This window comes from Acipenser ruthenus, chromosome 12, assembly GCF_902713425.1.
Source record: "Acipenser ruthenus chromosome 12, fAciRut3.2 maternal haplotype, whole genome shotgun sequence".
NCBI lineage: Eukaryota > Metazoa > Chordata > Actinopteri > Acipenseriformes > Acipenseridae > Acipenser > Acipenser ruthenus.
The window spans coordinates 29,891,001-29,906,429 of NC_081200.1; the positions used below are offsets into that span (position 1 = coordinate 29,891,001).

Genomic DNA, 15,429 nt, shown 5'->3' on the forward strand with positions numbered 1-15,429 from the left:
TTTCTCATACTGTAATATGAAGATACATCGTTAAACTCGATGATTCTTGTTATTTAACTGAAAATTAAGACCGATATCTCTTCGTATTTTCTGAACACACTCTTTTCCCATCTTCGCTTCTTTGGGAAACCGATGAAAACATTTTTCTGGGGGCATCACACATACACACAACAATGCAACGCCATTTCTCTCAGACTAGTAACAACCCCACTGCAGTTTGAGTTGCTGCCGGAAGCTGACAGCTGCACAGCAAGCCTCGTTTTGAGTCTGCCGTTAATAAAGCCTATTGACTGCTTTTTAGGGTTGGTTCGAAGTTACTTTGCTCCAATAATATATAGTACATGCATCAACCCCCCCATCAGCGCAACTGTAATGAATAACAATTCATTGAAATAACTAACGTTCCGGTATTGTCCCAGTCTTATGACATCACAAGAGACAGCTGCATTGCACCCCTTATCCGTTTGTGCTTCCGGAGTAGTCGTCCATTTTGGTACTAGTGGTGTGACGGGCAGTCTGGGAAAATTGTGGTGAGATGAGGGGACCGTTTTTTCTTTATCCATTTAAAAATGTCTGTAGTTTATATAAGCCGTTTTATATTATCAATTGTATATGTGGTGTGTTGTTTATTCTGGCCCACTATGTGCACACTCAATTGTCTCCTCCGTTTCCGAGTGTAGATTAATTTAAAAGTATTTGGTGTCCTGTATGCTGCTGTTCCGTTCTGTGTAATGATGTGTCTGTACTTACACTTAAGCTCAACAAATACCCAATGTTGCTTTTCACTGTACGCTTGCTAATTTGTTATTCATATACAGTGTATTTTTAGTTAAATTTTTACCGTATACTGACTGATGTTAATGTTTTATTTACGCGCCCGGCAGTAAAAGAACACGCACGCACCATGTGATGCTTGTGCATAGTTAATTATGAATGAATTCAGTTGCGTTGCATCCCTAACAAACCTTTTTATTTATTTTTTTTGTAAACACAGATCACAAGTTCTTCACCCTGAGAACCGGGGTCTCACAATGGCGGACGTTAAAAACTTCCTTTATGCTTGGTGTGGGAAGCGCAAAGTTACTCCCAACTATGATGTTAGAGCCACAGGAAATAAAAACAGACAGAAGTTCACGTGTGAGGTAAGTAAACTGGTTTCTAAAATCTTTTGCATTCATATACAGTAGCACATTGTGCGCTGTAGTATATCAAGAGAAATATATCCACTAACATTTAAAATGTGTACTGTATCTTATTTAACACCCAAGATATTTTTTAGAAATGTGTACAAAATAGACAGACAAATGCTTTAAATATATTTTCTATTCAAAATGAAAGTAGATTAGCAATTCCTTTTGTTTTCCAGGTTCGGGTAGAAGGGTTTAACTACACAGCTATGGGAAACTCAACGAACAAGAAGGATGCTCAAGCCAATGCTGCTAGAGATTATCTCAATTACCTTGTCCGTATTGGGGAGGTAAAAGCAAGTGAAGTTCCTGCCTTGGGGGTTAGTATGGCTTCTCTGTCTTGCTATATACTTACTATTTATTTTGAATAGGTCACTGTACTTTGAGAGCACATTTTTTAGGATTGAAACATTAATAAAGTTAGTTACCAAACCAGAGTGTAAGGGAAAACAGTGCTATAGATGACTCCTTTAACAGGAAAAATTGCAAAGTTCAGTCTGTAAGGAACTTTCATATAACCATGGTAATAAGTCTTATTTGGGACCTTTTGTTTTGCAGGCAAGTATGCCTGGTGCGGTTGTCTCCATTGATGCTGGTGGAGGAGGTGGCTTTGGCACCCTTCCTTCAAACGCACCACTTCCACCTCACTTGGCAGTCAAGAATGAACCAGGTAATTCGCGTCCTGGCTGTGTGAAGTCGCCAGTCATTGCTGGGATTCCAGAGGGAGTGTCGTGGTGGCTCTGGCACTCCCACGGGTTAGGGAGGCAAACCGTCCGCTTAAGCTACTTATAAAATGTTATAGCTAACTTGAAATCTGCAACTGTTTAAGAGCTGAAAACAATTAAAAAAGGTCTAATTAAGCAATCTAGTTAAGTAATTGAAAGCTCAGTTGGAATGAAAACCAGCAGACACAATGGGTCCCCAGGACCTGGGTTGAAGACCACTGTTATAGAGGCCTGCAACTCACTGACATCCGCTTTCGAGTCCCTGGGTGTAAAACAGGAAAACTGGCTTGGTCGTGGGATCGGAGGATTCCCACTGAACCTTCAGTTCTCCTGAACGGGGTGGGGGTGGGTGGGGATTACTGCTAAATTGGGGAGAAATTTGTTGGTAAAATAATTGGGCACTCTAAATAAAAAAATAAAAAAAATGAAACCGCCAAGGTCTCATGAATGCCACATTTTAAAATGTACAACCTATTGCAGTTATGATCAACACAACATCTGGTCCAACAATTGTCATAATAAAATCTGCAGTGGAAAATGCCCAGGGGATGGGTTTTCATATGCAGGAAGTCTATTGGTTTCATTTAGTGCATATTATTCATGGTAGGTTGTAGTTATACATATTGCATGAACTTATTTACAGTAAATGATTTTACATGGCTAACATCATTTTCATCTATTCAGATGTTGAACCTGGACCTAGTTCTGGGCCAGTCCCTGGAGTGACTGGTTTGGGTTATTCAAACTTCAGTGGGGCACAGTGGGAACGTGGAGCCAATTTGAACGACTATTATTCAAAAAGAGAGGAACAGGAAGCACAAGCTGTCAGTGACACTTTTTTTATTTCTTATAAAATGTACTAGCTTGATATTTATTCTTAATTGAATCTGATGGTACTGTTTTTAAAATACACAATTATGAATTATTACTAACTGAGTTGTTTACTTACACTTGCATGTCTCAGACTCTTGAATCTGAAGAAGTAGATTTGAATGCTGGTCTCCATGGTAACTGGACCCTAGAGAATGCCAAAGCCCGTCTGAACCAGTTTTTTCAAAAGGAGAAGAATCAAGCAGATTACAAATACAGCCAAGTTGGACCAGACCACAACAGGTTTGGGGGTTTATCTAGTGGTTGTCTTTTGTTGGGATATTCTTGTACAGTCAGTGACCTCCTGTGGAGGTTTTACTTGAATTGTAGTCATATCTGCTTTAAATGACATCTTGGCTTTTATATATTTATACTGCGCTGGCTTGTGTTGAATGACATTGGACCTCTTTTTTGGAAAAATGAAGCAGATATATTTACCGACTGTAAATTGAGTTAAATATGTACTAGTGTTCACTCAACGTACACGTGTTCACTTGCACAACTATTATAAGTAAGTTTTATTTAATTACTGAAGTTACAAAATATGTACATTTATATATTATATTTAAGGAAGATACAAGAATAAGTCTCTAAAGCTGCAGCCTCCCTTTTTAATGTAAAATGAAGACCAATGTGTGTGATTCAGAACTGTCCAATTATCACTCTTGTGCATGTGAAAAATAATCTGGGTGGCTGATTAGCTAGTTTTGGATTACAAAAACCGGATTACTGTTTTGATTTGAAAAGTGAGGTTGCAGCTGCAGGATTTTGAATGCTCTCCTTTACCACCTGTGTGGTGACAGAATGTTTCTCAGCTGGCTTGCTATCAAGTCATGGAGCTTTCTTGGGTGTATCACGTACCCCCAGGAGCGCTCAAAACAGTTCAGTCGTCTGTGAACCCATCCATTCAATCCATTTTAAAATCTTATATTTCAATGAAGCATTGAACAGAAATCCTCTGTTTTCTTTCTCACTAATTTCAAATAAACACCAGTAGTATTGGGGCGGGGGGGGGGGGGAGGGAGGGGCATGTAATTTGTGGCTACTACTACTAACTTCTCATTTTTTGCCAAGTTATTATTTCTGAAAAGCATGTGGACATGTTTTTTATATTGAGGCACTAGTGTGCTTGTCTTTTCTCAAACTGATGGGAACCACAGAATGCAGTGACACCAGAAATCGTTGCTTTAACCTCACAAAACATGTGACATCACTTAGGTTGCACTAAGCTGCCACATGGTCTCATCTGGACGAGGAACCCAATGTGTTGAACAGCGTTTTGATTTCTGGTGTCACTGTTCAAATAGGTTTTCAAGGAGCACACAAGGCTGATGGGACATAACTAAGCCTGGCAGAGAAACATTCTGACATCCAATATTTATCGTAATGGTGGATAACGGGCCTCTAAGTGCCAGTAAGTCTGCACTCTATAGTAATTTAATACTTCTCTTTTACCAAAATAAATGCAGTGTAGTAGCATGTGCATAGTCAGGAACTGGATAGATAAGTACTATTGAATCCAGGGAATATATCTTATGTATCTTAAGGCGACAGCAGTGCTTTTTTTTAAAGTATCAGTGAGGTGTATTATTGGTTTTCATTCTGTGCATAGATATTTCAACTAAGGTCTCTTATTTTAAGGGTTCTGTTTGCAAACTGTGAAAAGAGAATACGCAGGACATAAGACACTAGCATGTTTGTTTTTTGGTGTAAACTCTGTTAGGTTAAGATTAGAATACTTTTCAGATTTCATTTTTGTCCATCTGTGGTATAATGAGGGATCTTGACATTGAATGTGAACTAATAGCATGGCTAAACATGACTGTTACTGATAATACAAATTGTGTTGTTGCAGGAGTTTTATTGCAGAAATGAGTGTTTTTGTAAGGCAACTGGGTCGAAGTGAGTACTACTTTGTTTCATTGTCACAATAAATTATTTTTTAATAGCTTTATTAGGCTGTTAGTTTTAAATTACCTGTGTTTGGAAACCTTTAAAAGGTAACTAAATGGTTATGTAACCTGATGGCTCCAGTTAAGAGTTTTGTTTTATCGTTACATAAATTATTGTGTGTGTGTATGTATGTCTTTTATTTATATATATATATATATATATATATATATATATATATATAATATATATATATATATATATATATAATCTATCTATATCTATATATCTAACACATACACATATATAATTTTTTTTTCTAGAAATCGTTGCTCGTGAGCATGGCTCTAACAAGAAGCTAGCTGCCCAGTCCTGTGCACTATCTCTTGTTAGACAGTTTTACCACTTGGGAGTAATTGAAGCCTATTCTGGGCTAACGAAGAAAAAGGAAGGAGAGACAGTAAGTGAACTCCAAGAAAGGATGAACTTAAATTAACCCATAAAGGGGCAGTAAACAGATTAAATTAACTTGAATGAGGTATCTTTCCTTTTTTACATAGATGGAAGTCTATGAAGTAAACATTGCTAATGATTTGGAACGGCAGCTGGAAACAGTCGTGCAGGAGCTGGGACTTCAGATTCCACCACCGGTAATCCCTTTTTTTTAAAAAAAAATTAAAAAAAATCTTTGATTGGAACCACCACAGCTTTTATGAGCAACACGGTGATATTCAGTACATTCAGACCCTGTTCATTAAGGATAAATCATACTTGTCTAGAGCAACATTTTATTATCTCCATTTATCTTCACTTATCTAATTGCTTTTATTTGAATTATACATGTTTGAACCATTTGATCCCTTTTGGATGCAGTTAAGTTCTGGGTTTAACCACTTAGTTCTATTTTTAAAGTGCATTTTTTTTTTTTTTTTCCTTCTCTCAAGCCTCAGGATCCAAGCTGTCCAGTTTCTCTTACCCAGGGGAAAATTGCCCATTTTGAGCCCTCCCAGCGGCAGAGCATGGCCGGTGTTGTGCCATGGTCCCCTCCACAGGTGAACTGGCACCCCTGGACAAGCAGCAACATCGACGATGGACCGCTTGCATTTGTAAGTACATAGGGTTAGCAAGTGATGCTGTTTCTTTCATGTCCTCCATCACCATTGGTTTCTTTTCCACCCAACCCGTTGTATTTAGTAATTTGAGTCTAACAAAGAGGGATGATTACTGAAGCAAATGTTGGGTGCCGATATAGAATATCTGAGGTGGACTTTTTTTTAGTGTGTAACGTTTTATTTATGAATCGTCTGTGTTTTCCAGTGTACCCCAGAACAAATCAACACAGATCTCCAAAATGAACTGATGTATCAAATGGAGCAGGATAAAAATCTGCAACAGGTATATACAATTTCCTTAAGTTGCCCCTCATGTAACTTTGACATTGACACTATTCCCATTTGCATTGTATTTTCTATTATTATTATTATTATTATTATTATTATTATTTATTTTTATTTTTTTTCAGATTATATCAGAACGTGAACAGTTACCTGTAAAAAAGTTTGAACAGGAGATTATGCAAACGATCCACAACAACCAAGTTGTCATCATCAGAGGTGCAACAGGCTGTGGTAAAACCACCCAGGTTCCCCAGTATATCTTGGACGAGTTTATCAAAAACGGAAAAGCTTCTGATTGTAACATTGTTGTAACCCAGGTAAGTACAGTTAAAAAAAAAAAAAAAAAAAAAAGGCTTGTCAATTAAGGAATGTTAATTTATGCATTCTGCCTTTGCACAATCTGAAAGTATCCTCCCAGATGATTTGAATAGTAATTAGTTATTTTTATTTGAAAATAAGAGGTTTATTTACCTTTTTTTTTTAAATCATCTCTGGCAGCCTCGACGAATAAGTGCTGTATCTGTTGCTGAACGTGTTGCCTACGAGCGCTGTGAAGAGGTTGGAAAGAGCTGTGGTTATAGTGTGCGCTTTGAGTCTGTACTCCCCAGACCACATGCCAGTATGCTCTTCTGTACAGTTGGTAGGTACTACATGTAACTGTAATTAGTCTTAACTTGGTATCCCCACAAGTGCTTTTAAACTGGTTGATGTTTTGAAGTTTAATTCTTGTTTGTAAGCAGAAGAGAAGAAATGCCTATCGATCTAAACCCACAGGTGTCCTTCTCAGGAAATTGGAATCTGGTATTCGTGGAATTAGTCATGTGATTGTAGATGAAATCCACGAGAGAGATATTAATGTGAGTATTTGAATTTTATTCAGTTTTATTGCATTTACAGGCTTTTGATTTGGTTTAAACATGATCATTGTGATCAGGATAAATTTGGATGCAGGTTATGGTGAAAATTAACATGGTTTATATTTTTTTGCAGACTGATTTCCTCATGGTTGTGCTGAGGGATGTTGTACAAGCTTTCCCAGAAATCAGAATCATTCTCATGTCTGCCACCATTGACACCACCATGTTCAGGGAGTACTACTTCAACTGCCCTGTAATAGAGGTTTTTGGACGCACATTCCCAGTTCAGGGTATTTCTATACAATTGTTTTACTTTAATTCATGATGGTATATGTTTGGCTTCCTTGCATTTAAAGGAATTAAGAATTTAAATTAAATACTTATTGATACTGATCTGATACTGCATTGCTAGTATACTGTTAACAAATTATATATAATATATATATATATATATATTTTCCCCCACAGAATACTTCCTTGAGGACTCTATTCAGATGACCCAATTTGTTCCCCCGCCGTCAGACAGAAAGAAAAAGGACAAGGATGAAGAAGGTGGAGAGGAGGAGGTAGTTTATGCCAATATCTTCATTTAAAACTTCAGTTCATGTGACAGAAATTACCAAATGTCTTTGGTAATGAAATAGTTAGCATAGCCAAAATTTAAAATGTCACCAGTCTTCTTAAACCATGTTAATTTAAAAGAGAAATAAAAGAAAAGCTGTTTTAGTAGATAATGCAGCCCATAATGGGAATCATTTAAGATCTGGCCAGTGTGTCGTGATTACACCAGTACTTCAGTGAAGATGTGAGGGTTAATGCAAGGAAACATTTTAAACTGTGCTTTCTCCTATTTTGTTTTAGACAAACTGTAATATCATATGTGGTCCTGAATATGGACCCGAGACCAAACGTTCTATGGCTCAGATAAATGAAAAGGAAACACCCTTTGAACTAATTGAGGCCCTGCTAAAGTACATAGAAACACTGAAAGTTCCTGGAGCAGTGCTGGTGTTCTTGCCAGGCTGGAATCTCATATATTCCATGCAGAGGCATCTTGAGATGAGTCCACACTTTGGTAAGCTGCTTCATGTACACTTGACTAGATTCATAATCTAATGTGTGGTGGGAGAAAAGTTAGATGTATAAAATGAGTTCTGTCTGTTTTCAGGGAATCAGCGCTATATTATTTTGCCACTACACTCCCAGATTCCAAGAGAGGAGCAGCGTAGGGTGTTTGATCCTGTGCCTGATGGAGTTATGAAGGCAAGTTAGGGGTTTTATGTTGTAATATAATCAATTACAATTTTAAACATACAATTTAGAGTGTAGAAGAAACCAATGTTTTACAGAGTCTGTCTCATACAGACATTTGGTAGTTAATTGTAATTTTTCAAATTGTCAAAAGCTACATAGCCATGTTTTAATGTGTTGTATATAGTGTAAATTGTAAAGCAATATATATGCCCATTTGTTCCTATCTGTGCCGGATTTAATATTTGTGTTAATTTCTTGCAGGTCATTTTGTCTACAAATATTGCAGAAACTAGTATTACCATCAATGATGTTGTCTATGTCATTGACTCTTGCAAGTAAGTGAAACTTTTGTTTCCTAATCATCGCGCCACTATTACATGTTTTATAAAAAAAATAAATGCATCTTGCATCAGACAAAGCACTAATCGAATCATAAATGGGTCAGTTCAATCTGCATGGGCCATTTCTGTGGTTTACCCAAATCGAGGGATAATTTATGAAACTAAATATCATACTTGCATTTTATTCACATCTGCTTGTTTGATAGTGATAATACAATTGGATAAGCAGAGCCCTTCATTAGTACAATAGGAGGCTGTGTGGTCCAGTGGTTAAAGAAAAGGGCTTGTAACCAGGAGGTCCCCGGTTCAAATCCCACCTCAGCCACTGACTCATTATGTGACCCTGAGCGAGTCACTTAACCTCCTTGTGCTCCGTCTTTTGGGTGAGACGTAATTGTAAGTGACTCTGCAGCTTATGCATAGCTCACACACCCTAGTCTCTGTAAGTCGCCTTGGATAAAGGCGTCTGCTAAATAAACAAATACAAGTTATTGAGAGTGTAATAATTGACAATACTTGGAGGCATCTCCCAGTATGTCAAACATTTTTACATGTGGATGTAGGTCATGATGATGCTACGTTTTGATGGGTCCAATTTTGTATTTACTGATGTGTTTAACTCTCATGGTTTTTATTTATTATTTTTTTTTATTTATTTATTTTTTTCCAGGCAAAAAGTGAAATTGTTTACATCCCATAACAACATGACAAACTATGCAACGGTCTGGGCATCCAAAACTAACCTTGAACAGCGCAAAGGCAGAGCTGGTCGAGTCCGGCCAGGATTCTGTTTCCATCTCTGTAGCAGAGCTCGCTTTGAGAGGTAAAGGAAATGCAGGCAGGAGAAATCAGACATGACACGAGTAATAGAGCAGTAACGTAACAGTGAGGGAATTGTAGTTCTAATGTAAGATGTGACCAAAAAAAGACCACAGTGTCAATAAACAGATTTATTGTCATTGCATTATTATTATTAAAATCAACCGGTAGTGTTTCTCTTTACTAAGCCATTTAAGTTCACTATGTAGGATATTGTGTTTAACCCTTAGCGGTCCATTTATTCAGTGCGTCTTAGGTGCGTCGGGTCCAATTTATTTTCACATGCGCAGTTTATTTTAGACGCGCTGTTTAAAAGTGTTTTTTTTCACAGTAAAACAGGTTTAAAAGGCACTGCATATCAACAGGACACTCAGTACTGCATCTCCAACACCGCCCCACCCCTTGTTCGCTATATTTTTCAAATATCTCTTAATAATAGTACATACTGATAAATCATCTCTTGATCACTTGTTTTATCACCAAACTCCTCAATAATGCGAACCAAGTCATTATTTTATTACTGTAACATCTAAAAAAAGCTCTGCAAATGTCTGTGATATTCTTTGAGCGCTGGATGCGCAAGCAGCTATCTTGTTTGTTTATGTCCGTGTTATCTGTGGTGCCGGGTCTACCAGTATTCATGAGACGCCCCTTTTTTCCGGCTTCTCTCGACTCCTATCGGTCTCACTCGGCCATTGAATGGTTTTATCAGCTTTTTCCGGAGAAAAAACAACTAGATACCTGTTTTTTGCGTCTTTTTGATGATGTCGGACAGGGTCCGACATTGGACCGGAAAGGGAAAATTGCGATGTCGGACCAGGTCCAACGTAGGACTGCAAAGGGTTAAACTAGTAAAGGGCAAGCTGTGGTTGCACATTTCACAGTACTGATGTCTGAGCTTTAGTAGGCTTTATCTTGGGAACCTTTTGGTTAGATTGATTAAACTATGCCTTTCTTACAAAGGGCTGTTTATGTAAATTGTGGTAACTTCATCTATAATGTTGTGGTTGTATTCATTGTTTGGGTATATGCATTACTTGCAGTCCTTTTTGTTTTTCAGGCTTGAAACTCACATGACACCTGAGATTTTCCGTACACCCCTGCACGAGGTGGCTTTGAGCATCAAGCTTCTGAGACTTGGAGGCATTGGCCATTTTTTGTCAAAAGCCATTGAGCCTCCTCCTTTGGATGCAGTTATTGAGGCAGAGCATACTTTAAGAGGTGAGCACTAGCTGTTTCAAGGTAAGGTAAACAAGCATCTCGGCATAGTGTCTTTCAATATGGAAGCAGACTTTCAATGTTTTATTAAACTACTAATGAAAAAACCTTTGTCAACTTCCTATTTTTAGTTCTATAGAAAATCTAATACCACCTTTTACTTTGACCTTGTTACCGTATTGGGATCGTTGTGACTTTTTGGTTTCTGGATAATAGACCGATTTATATAAGATATATAATATGTGTTTCTGGACCATGTCTGTCAAGTAAAAACTAATCATCATTGCTCTATTGTCTAAACCAATGATAACAGATGAGATTTCACACATCCATTTGCAAACTGTTCAGATATTCCAGTGCCCTTACAATATACCCAAACCTTTTTTTTTTTTTCTTCTCTCTAAGAACTTGATGCCTTGGATTCCAATGATGAGTTGACTCCTCTGGGTAGAATTCTAGCAAAGCTACCTATTGAACCTCGCCTAGGAAAGATGATGATCATGGGCTGCGTTTTCAAGTGTGTTTGGCATTTATGTGGTGTAACATTAGTTAGGGGTCTACTTAAATCGCGGTAAATTTACGTATTTTTCACGGGTATGTTGCAGAATAAAATAAGGATTTCGCAGACCTGTTTAAACATTAAATAAACCTAAGTAGACAGTATTTCAGAACACTATAAAGCCTAAAAATAGTGGTACTTCCTTACTAAAACACAGTGCTGTCATTTCTTAAAGGCAAGCATGCAGCATTCTCCTGCAGTTGACTTACCCATACATTGGAAATGCACGTTCTGCATCCACTGAATTGGTTGGAAGTTAAGGCAAAGCTTTGCCAAGTTAAACAGATGAATCGATTAGAAACAGCCCCAAAACTCGTTTACCCAAGGGCATCTGGCATACTTTTAATAAAGGCAATATATGCAGCACGTTCGTTGTCATATTTGTCCCATCCAATAATTTTTTTTTAGTACTGAGTCAAAACCGAGAACGCTGCTATTAGGGTCTAAAATTCCAACTGCGAAAAAAGTAAGCAGCAGGTTGAACCGAGGTGGCTATGCTGGATCGTTTTAGTACTTTTTGTCTGGGCTGACTTTCCAGTTTGGTTTCTGAAAGCTGTTTATTTTACGTTCTGTTCAGCAGCCTCTGTAGTAGCCTTTTGTTTAATGTGTGATTCTGAAGCTAAATAGCGATCGTATTTTCTCCAAAGACACATTAGAGATATGCAAAACAATTACCTCAGTCTTCATGTAGTTTCTTTGGGAAATATCTTGAAACGATCATCAGCCGAAATATACTTTGCTTTTTTTGTCGTCCATTTCTACTATTTTACCTCCAATGCTGAAAACCTAGATTTTAGCAACCTAAATCAAAACAATGCAGCACCAACATTGTCCCACCCACTACTGCACAGTACAGACCACATAAAAGCAGTAATTACTCACTGATAGGCTGATTTAAAACATTTGTCATTTGAATAGTAAACAAGAACGTTAACCGCTTTGGGGAATTTCTTTTGTAAATGTTATTTGTGGACATTTTTTGTTTGTTTGTTTTTTGCTTAAGTGCAATGCGCACTGGACGACGAAGGAATCAAAAAAGGCCATCTACAGAAGGAAGACACGTAGTTTGCGTTGCTTGCGTTGTGCAGTAGTTCATGTAAACAAGTTGTTTTTTTTCCCCTCTCCGTAATTATTTGTATGCATTGACCCCTAAGAGGTGAATTTCGCGGTGACCCCTTAATTTCATGATTTCCGCGAAATCGCGATTTAGGTAGACCCCAAATTATAGTACCTGGTAGTCTGTAAAGCACATTTTCATAAAGTTTACATTGATGTCTGTAATGTGATTGTCAGGGGAGGGGAGTGTGTGTGATCATAACTATTCAAAGTTTCCATCTCGGATTGAACTTTAATAGGACATCTTCAAACTGTTAATCCCCTCCCCCTTTCTGTTCCAGTGTTGGTGATGCGGTGTGCACTATTGCAGCTGCCACCTGTTTTCCTGAACCCTTCATCAATGAAGGTAAACGACTGGGCTTTGTCCATAGAAACTTTGCAGGAACAAGATTCTCTGACCATGTGGCTCTCCTTTCTGTATTCCAAGCATGGGATGATGCCAGGTATGTCCACTATTTAAAAAAAAAAAAAAAAAAAAAAAAAGTTAGTCACACTTGTAAAACACGGTTGCCATGTTCAGGTAATGTAAACACAATAAAGCAGAGTCTATTTTCAGGATGGGAGGTGAAGATGCAGAAGTTCGTTTCTGTGAACACAAGAGGCTAAATATGTCAACCTTGAGAATGACGTGGGAGGCAAAAGTACAGCTGAAAGATATCCTAATTAATTCTGGATTTCCTGAAGGTAAATTTCCTTTTAAACAATGCAGGGGAAAATGTAAGACCGATCTCCTTAAAGAAAAGCAGCATACATTTTAAGTGCATCTTACAACCATTTTTAGGAATGCCACGAAACCTTGTTAATTTGCTATTGCTCATCAGAGCAAGTACATTAGTTGAATGTACCCATGTAAAATACGTTCAACAAAGCCAAATAGTAATAATAAAATTGTGCATTTAAAGTACTATTTAAAAATGGCAGTGATGGTATATGTAATGTTGTTTTTGGTGAATTCAACAGAGTGCTTAATGACACAGATGTTCAACAACGTAGGACCAGATAACAATCTGGATGTGGTGATCTCCCTGCTAGCATTTGGAGCTTATCCCAATGTTTGTTACCACAAAGAAAAAAGGAAAATCCTCACCACAGAGGGTCGCAATGCTTTAATCCACAAGTCCTCTGTCAACTGTCCATTCAGTAGTCAGGACCTGAAGTACCCGTCACCTTTCTTTGTGTTTGGTGAAAAGGTGAGTGGGATTCAGTAATCTATTTGAGGCACAATATTATATTGTAACTATATATAAATGCAACTTAATATTTAGATATAGTTTAATCTGACATTTTAATAGAATGTTTATTCAGCCAAAAACTACAAAACAATGGCACTGTATTTTATGGTGTGCTCCCCACCAATAGTGAGCTTTTAATATTTGTATGTTTTCATATACAGATCAGAACTCGGGCCATCTCTGCAAAAGGAATGACCTTGGTTAGTGCTCTTCAGCTCCTCCTGTTTGCTTCAAAGAAAGTTACATCAGATGGTGAAATTGTTCTACTTGATGACTGGTAAGAGTAACCAGATGTTGATTTTGCTCTGCAGGGACTAGTTGTTGTCACCTTGTATAAAGCAGACGCCTAAGTTTAAAAATGTCTTGTTTCAGGATAAAATTAAAGATGTCTCACAATGTAGCAGCTTGTACAACTGCATTAAGAGCAGGAATGGAGGCTGTTGTTGTTGAAGTCAGCAAAGACCCTGAATATATTCGGCAAATGGACCCTATAAATCAGCGCATGCTGAACGTTATCCGTCAGATTTCAAAGCCTTCCGCAACAGGACTTAACCTAATGGTTAACAACTCACGGTAAGTGTGTGCCCCCCCTCACATTTAATTAATTAATTAAACGTTTGTTTTACACGTCTAAACAAAGTATAATTGGAAATCGGGGTGATTTTGTTTGAGTTTTTTGTAAAGACCATCTGCGCTTCTATTTACCACATGGAAGTAATTATTTCTTTCCCCGTCATAGATTTGGCGATGGTCCACGGCCCCCTAAGATGCCAAGGTTTGATGGCGGCGGTGGATACAGAGGACGGGGTGGTTACCAAGGCGGGGGAGGCTATGGATACAGAGGGGGATATGGAGGAGGAAGAGGAGGCGGGGGCTATGGAGGGGGTGGAGGATATGGAGGCGGTGGAGGATATGGAGGTGGTGGCTACAGGGGATCGGGCTATGGTGGCTACAGGGGAGGTGGAGGGGGAGGAGGAGGAGGAGGAGGAGGAGGAGGATATAGGGGTGGGTATGGAGGTGGTTTTTAGCCCAGTGGCCATGTTGAGTGTATGTATTCAAACCCACCCTGAGAACGTAGTCCATAAAAATGTAAATTTGCACTTGGCACAGTAACTGTAATAGGATATTTACTTGCAGGTGTTAGTTGGAAATCTGCATTTGTAATGCAGTATGTGGTGGGTTTTTTTGTTTAATTTTTTATTGTCTTTGAACACATTTTGTTGAGTGCTTTTAAGGTAAACGTTATCGTTTAGTTTTCTAATACCTGCTCAAAGTATGTTCAAGTGCATCTTTCCTGTAAAACTGCTTTGCTTTATCAAGTTTTGTGTTTGGGCTCGTCTAAAATTTATCAAATGTATAGGAAGTGTACATAGTATGCTCGTTTTAAACCTGGAATGGAATGGCCCTCTACGACCATGATAGGACACCCCTGCCTTAGAGGATCCTTTTTATCAACCAAAAGTAAAATAACATGAAATGTGTCAAAAATTACATCTCAGGTGACTACAGTTTTTTGTTTTTTTTTGCAGGAAGGCATGTGAATATTTCAAGCTATATAAAATGTCATCATTTAAAATAATTTTTTTTTTTTTATCAGTGTGTGTACACTGCCTCTCAAATCCCCTCCTCAAAACCCACACTTACTCTTTCAAAACATTAATCCTTTTGGAAGGCCCCTTTACTAAAACTAGTGATTTTCTGCTTTAACTGAGCCAGACCAAACACTGCTTATGTTTGTAAAAGGCTTTAAAAAAAAAAAAAAACTAATAAAGAAATTTAAACTTAACCCACCCAGCATTTATTTTCAAGTACAAGGTCTCTCTGGTATGATAACAAACATCATAAAAACAGTAGTATTGCATAAAAAATATACATTTATTAACACATGCATATTCATCTTTACATTTACTATGTATACCAATCTGTATTTCTGTGTGAATGTGGTAGGTGAATCTTCGAAGATG

General features: G+C 37.9%; 1 protein-coding gene across 3 annotated transcripts; it reads left to right on the forward strand.

Moving 5' to 3' along the window:
• The first annotated feature begins 400 nt into the window (after positions 1–400).
• On the forward strand, positions 401–15,251 carry dhx9 (DEAH (Asp-Glu-Ala-His) box helicase 9). Of its 3 annotated transcripts, none has more exons than XM_034029371.3 (28): positions 401–530; positions 995–1,142; positions 1,367–1,507; positions 1,746–1,857; positions 2,597–2,736; positions 2,877–3,025; positions 4,638–4,684; positions 4,996–5,132; positions 5,233–5,322; positions 5,617–5,778; positions 5,990–6,067; positions 6,195–6,386; positions 6,568–6,709; positions 6,844–6,926; positions 7,060–7,216; positions 7,395–7,492; positions 7,788–8,001; positions 8,095–8,189; positions 8,442–8,515; positions 9,192–9,344; positions 10,401–10,561; positions 10,964–11,075; positions 12,515–12,676; positions 12,790–12,917; positions 13,194–13,423; positions 13,627–13,742; positions 13,838–14,038; positions 14,205–15,251. In XM_034029371.3, the coding sequence occupies exons 2-28, from the start codon at positions 1,032–1,034 to the stop codon at positions 14,491–14,493; spliced, it is 3,774 nt and encodes a 1,257-aa protein (XP_033885262.3). In that variant the 5' UTR covers positions 401–530; positions 995–1,031; the 3' UTR covers positions 14,494–15,251. The 3 variants fall into 3 exon arrangements, with proteins under 3 accessions (XP_033885262.3, XP_033885263.3, XP_034780782.2); XM_034029372.3 differs by having other exon boundaries at positions 503–571; XM_034924891.2 differs by lacking the exons at positions 401–530; positions 995–1,142; positions 1,367–1,507; ... (1 more) ...; positions 2,597–2,736; positions 2,877–3,025 and adding an exon at positions 3,819–4,196.
• Positions 15,252–15,429: the final 178 nt, after the last annotated feature.

What these genes read in the sequence shown, in the direction of transcription:
- dhx9 (XM_034029371.3), top strand. Translation starts at nt 1,032, where the DNA reads ATGGCGGACGTTAAAAACTTCCTTTATGCTTGGTGTGGGAAGCGCAAA. An exon ending in TGCCTGATGGAGTTATGAAG is followed by an intron (nt 8,190 to 8,441) that starts GCAAGTTAGGGG and finishes AATTTCTTGCAG; the next exon opens with GTCATTTTGTCTACAAATAT. An exon ending in AGCAGAGCTCGCTTTGAGAG is followed by an intron (nt 9,345 to 10,400) that starts GTAAAGGAAATG and finishes TTTGTTTTTCAG; the next exon opens with GCTTGAAACTCACATGACAC.